The sequence below is a fragment of the Hermetia illucens genome, chromosome 3 (assembly GCF_905115235.1).
Source record: "Hermetia illucens chromosome 3, iHerIll2.2.curated.20191125, whole genome shotgun sequence".
Classification (NCBI taxonomy): Eukaryota; Metazoa; Arthropoda; class Insecta; order Diptera; family Stratiomyidae; genus Hermetia; species Hermetia illucens.
The window spans coordinates 158,556,049-158,560,875 of record NC_051851.1 but is presented as its reverse complement, the minus strand read 5'-3'; the positions used below and the strand labels follow the sequence as shown (position 1 = coordinate 158,560,875).

General features: G+C 43.2%; 1 protein-coding gene across 1 annotated transcript; it reads left to right on the top strand.

Annotated features, from left to right (window-relative positions):
• The first annotated feature begins 2,948 nt into the window (after window positions 1–2,948).
• On the top strand, window positions 2,949–3,671 carry LOC119652499. Its single transcript, XM_038056685.1, has 3 exons — window positions 2,949–3,118; window positions 3,336–3,496; window positions 3,547–3,671. The coding sequence occupies exons 1-3, from the start codon at window positions 2,982–2,984 to the stop codon at window positions 3,582–3,584; spliced, it is 336 nt and encodes a 111-aa protein (XP_037912613.1). The 5' UTR covers window positions 2,949–2,981; the 3' UTR covers window positions 3,585–3,671.
• Window positions 3,672–4,827: the final 1,156 nt, after the last annotated feature.

The window sequence follows — 4,827 nt, the reverse complement described above, 5'->3', positions numbered from 1 at the left end:
TCAATGATATCAAATTCAAAAGGACCCTCAGGCGAAACTATTTAAAAATAGGTATTCTTCACAATCCTCCCACATCCGTAAGGAAATCCATGACATCGACTGGTCCGTCCGCGCAAGGATCGTTACCCTCTACTTAACCGAGACATACAGGAAATTTGGGATAACTTGGCCACGTTTGGGCAAATCAGTTCAGCAAAACCCGATCGTTCCTTAAAATATCTCCCCTTGCTGACCACTTCCTCCAATCCCATCGCTCCACGCTTCATATAGGCGAACTTTGTTTTCAGAACGAGGTAAGCGAAACTATCACCCAACTGCTCTCTCACCTCACTTTTCAGCCCGCCCAACCCTACGGAAACCCTTTCACCTAACCGCTCACTAATTCAACTTGGCAAGTAAGAACCTCTCCCCATTCTCTTTTTCAATCCAATTCACCTCAGTTTTCCCTGTCTTACCCATCATGTCCTCTATCATGCATCACTGCTTAACCAACGCCCACTTTCTCACAGATTGCAAGAGTGGTCGGATAGTTCTCATCCCAAAAAAAGAATCAAAAATCTCTAAAGTCTGATAACTACAGGCTTACTTCGATCCTATCGTCCTCCGCTAAAATATTCGAGCGGACCATAAAACCACTTACTGTCGAGTATTGTGATGCTCATTACTCACTCCACGATTTGAAATTCGCCAACCGACCCAAACAATGGACTGAGAAGACACTCCTCGTGCTTAAATCGGGCGTTCTTCTGGGACTCAACCGAATGACATCAACCATAGCCTGCCTCCTAGACCTAAACTAGACCTTTCGACTCCTTATGGCAGTATGGACTTGCCTACAAGCTCTACGAAGCCCTTAGATTCCATTCGCACCTTTGCAAGCGAACCCTTAACTTCCTAGATGGGTGGAAATGTCAAGTGCAGATCCAACAACACTTTTCAACTCCTTACACATGTCCAGCTGGCATCCCACAGGGATCAATCATCTCCGCTACCTAATTTTTCCTGTTCACTGCAGACCTGCCCAAACCAAGTCCACATCCTTAGCCAATCCGAATGTTCCAATACACTACATCCCCACCAAAAACATCCCTGCCGGTGAAGAACGCCCAAATTCTTATTTGGATGAGCTTTATAGGTACTTAACACGTTGGGAACTCTGCCTAAATCGTCTCAAGCACGAAACCATCGCATTCTACGGGAACATCAGAGACATCATTGCTTTGCCTCTCAAAATCAACAGCACACTTATCCCATCCGTGAACGAAGAAGTAAGTGACTACGTTCACGGATGGGATAGGTGTGTTGTTGATTGCCAGTGAAGAAGACTATTCTACCATCGAGATCGAACACGAAAGAATCCGAGGGAGTTTTACGTGAGTACCTGCCTCGTGGACTTAATCCCACGGTCTTCTTAAGACACGGATTGATTTTGTAACCACAATCAGAGCCCCGTCGCAGCAAGCTACGACGGTACCAGTCTATACCGAGTGCATGACTCAGCATTTATGCAAAACCTACCAAAATCTTTACCGACCTAAGGAGTACGGCACCCGTGTTGAAACGCAACACTACGCTGAGATCCGAAGGTCTCTGTTCGCTTAAACCCAACCATAACCCCCATGAAGTTCCCACTAGGGAGCCAACCGCAAACAACCGAACTGAACGAAAGTATGTGAATGCAGGGACTATCCCGGTTCGCATGGTACCAGTATACCCCTAGTAAGGTTTCGTGACAATTGCCACTTCAGATGAGTCCCCGTATAGACTCTGGTCTGATCGCCCTAATTAGGCCTTTGGAGCATTCGCCTACTGCATCACGACCAGAAAGCCAATGTGATAAAGCGTCTCCCAGTGCCACCGCTATGGAGGTTCTCCTCAGCTACTTGGTTTTGTTTCAGCCGACAGGGTTGCCACCCCGTCTTCCTCCCGCCATTTCTGAGCATCATCGAGATCGAACAGGACATTTGACATTAGAAATATGAGGGTTTGAGGGAACAAATGACTTCGTAGAAGATTTACTTCGACGATCGAACCAACATATGAAGCTAAAGATGAGGAGTGGCCTGATAAGCTGTTTGCAGGAGGAATGGCAGCGGCCCTGACGAGAAAGTAACAAGAGTCTTTATGCACTGATGGGGCCAAAATAAATAAATTAGTTCCATGCAAACAAGTCCGTGTGATTGACATATCAACAAATGTTTCTCGTCTAAAATATACCGCAGGATCGTCAACCCTGTTGCCTACTCTGGTTCCGAGTGTTGACTGACTAAAAAAGGTAATGAACGGCGTATTACGCTAACGTAGGCAAAGATGTAGCGTTGGATTAGTGTCATAACACGTCATGATCACATCCGAAATTACGAGAGAAGTGTCTTCGATTGTGTGGACATGTAAATCAAGGTGACCAGGACTTCCTTACCAAGATTAGTCTGAACATCGGAGTTGATGGGAAACGAGCAAAAGGTGGGTCGAAATTACGTTGGCTTGATATGCTAAATTGTGATTTGAGAGTTATTGACTCCAGATAAGACCTATTACCTCGCTTCGGAACGGGACCAATGTGGAAGGAGAAGTATATGTGTATCTGTACACCTTGGAGTTTTGAAGGACACGACGGAATATTTTTAATTTTTAGCTATTTACGTATAAAAAAATCCACATTGAGAGATTTTCCAATAAGAGATACAAAAGACCTTTCGTACCAAAAACTTCTGGTTGCCCGACTTGTTTTAATTTAACTTTTGCCTTATTCTTTTTGTAGCTCTCACATTGCATCCATTATAAATTACAAGCTACAATCGGAACTGTTATGTATCCAAATATTCTTAATAAGGAATATGAACCTTTCTTATCTGAAACCGCGAACTTCCGGTTTTTAACCAGTTTTAAATAATTCTTGATCGTTTATTTATTGAAAATTTTGTATAAATATCTCTCATTTGTGCTGACAAATATGTACTCGTTTACTTACCGTCGTCAAGATGGTCAAATTAATCCTCATTCTCGTAAATGCATTCCTTTTCGTGGTTTTGCCAGTAACTTGTGACGAAGCCCTTGATCGAACAACTTTAAGTGAATCTTCAGGCTCAGTCTTCAATGATGGCAGCTTCGAATTTAAGTAAGCCGTTTTGCGTTAAAAGCTTCATCCCCTTTTATTTTTTTGCGTCCCTCGCCGTTTGTCCAGTAGTTACTGATATCGCCAATGGTAATGGGTAGCTTTCATTCGTTTAATTTTGGCTCTCCATTATCTTATTTGTATCTAAAGATACTTCCGTGCTTAAGAAATCATTGATTTATCTTATTTTCAGTTGATGATTTCTTGATTTTTTTTCTAGTATCCAAAACGCGGGTATTTCAATTCATGTTCGGGGAGCCATAAAGGAAATTGAAGGACTGAAAACGTTAGTAATCGATGGATCCTATAAGAACACGGACACGAAATATTCGACGAAATTTTCGGGAAGCAGAAAAGATGGATTCGTATTAACACCTTTTGGTAAGTCACATGCTTTCTGATATCGCATAATCTAATTAAATATTATACAGGTCTCTCACCAAATCTTGTGGCAGCATTAGCTGGATAAAATATTTTTCAAGTTCAATTACGGAAAAATTGTAGAAACGACGTTGTGAGAAGGTTGTGTTTGAAATAAAGTTTTATTTGAACTGTTTCCAGGGTGAATTATTGCATTATAGACAAGTGTGGTAAGCGCCATTGAGAGTTGAGAGGGTTTCCTCAAGAGAAGTTCAGGCTGATTAACAAATCCTGGGCAAACTAAGATTACTTGGGTCATCATATTCACCTAAACCTTCAGGATAAAAGCTGGCATGGTCTTGTCCAAAACGATGTAAATTCCGGCAGCATACAACTGTCAGACACTGGGTCAAGTGACAGGGCTTCGCATCATTCCATGTTGGATAATTGGAATCAGCGCCCACTTTCTTTTGTGACAATTATCCCAACATTCCTGCCACACACTGGTTCTGCGTGCTCTCTCCATCCCCAGCCAAAATATCACCTTTATGTCAAGGTCCTCCACTCAAACTGGCTAACAGCAGCCTTCTCTGCGGTTTGGGTCTCCCAATGTTGGTTATCCTATCTGTTAGCGTAGCTGCAACTTTCCCTGCTTTGTTATTCGGTTAAGTCCTTCTTTCTTGAGGGTTAACCAATAATCCAGCATAGCACCGATGTATTTAATGAATAGCTTAGTGTGTCACTCGAAACCTTAGAACTTCTTTCATTTTGGGACTACTGACTATTACAGCCTAAGCCTTGTCTTACGCCAACTCTAACTCACATGATATCAGCCAGTCCTTGATCAACTTGACCGATCTCTCACATGCTGAGACAACATTCTCAAGGTCTACTCCCAAAAATGCAGTGTCATCAGCATAGGCAACAAGTACGGTCAAAGGGCAGTATAGGTCCCAGGGCGAAACGTGGATTGGTACCTACGATGGAGCATAAAACCTCTTGGAACGTGCCCTCCTTGTACAGACCGAATGCTGCTGAGCAGCTAGCCGATACCCTGTCCCAATATAAGGCTGATGTAACAGCGTTACAGAAGATGCGCTGGACAGGGACCGGTTTCCTGGAGAAGAGCCGCTACACCATATATTATAGTGGCCATCCAGTAAACCATGTGCTCGGAGTAGGTTTCTTAGTAAGTCAAAAAATGAAACCTGCTGTTATCGGCTTTGATAATATAAGCGAACGGCTATGCACTCTGCGTTTGCGAGGCAAGTTTAGAAATATAAGCCTCATAAACGTTCACGCCCCTATAGAGGAGACTGCAGAGTCGGAGAAGGATACCTCCTACGAGCCAG

What these genes read in the sequence shown, in the direction of transcription:
- LOC119652499 (XM_038056685.1), top strand. Translation starts at nt 2,982, where the DNA reads ATGGTCAAATTAATCCTCATTCTCGTAAATGCATTCCTTTTCGTGGTT. An exon ending in GATGGCAGCTTCGAATTTAA is followed by an intron (nt 3,119 to 3,335) that starts GTAAGCCGTTTT and finishes TTTTTTTTCTAG; the next exon opens with TATCCAAAACGCGGGTATTT. An exon ending in ATTCGTATTAACACCTTTTG is followed by an intron (nt 3,497 to 3,546) that starts GTAAGTCACATG and finishes AATATTATACAG; the next exon opens with GTCTCTCACCAAATCTTGTG.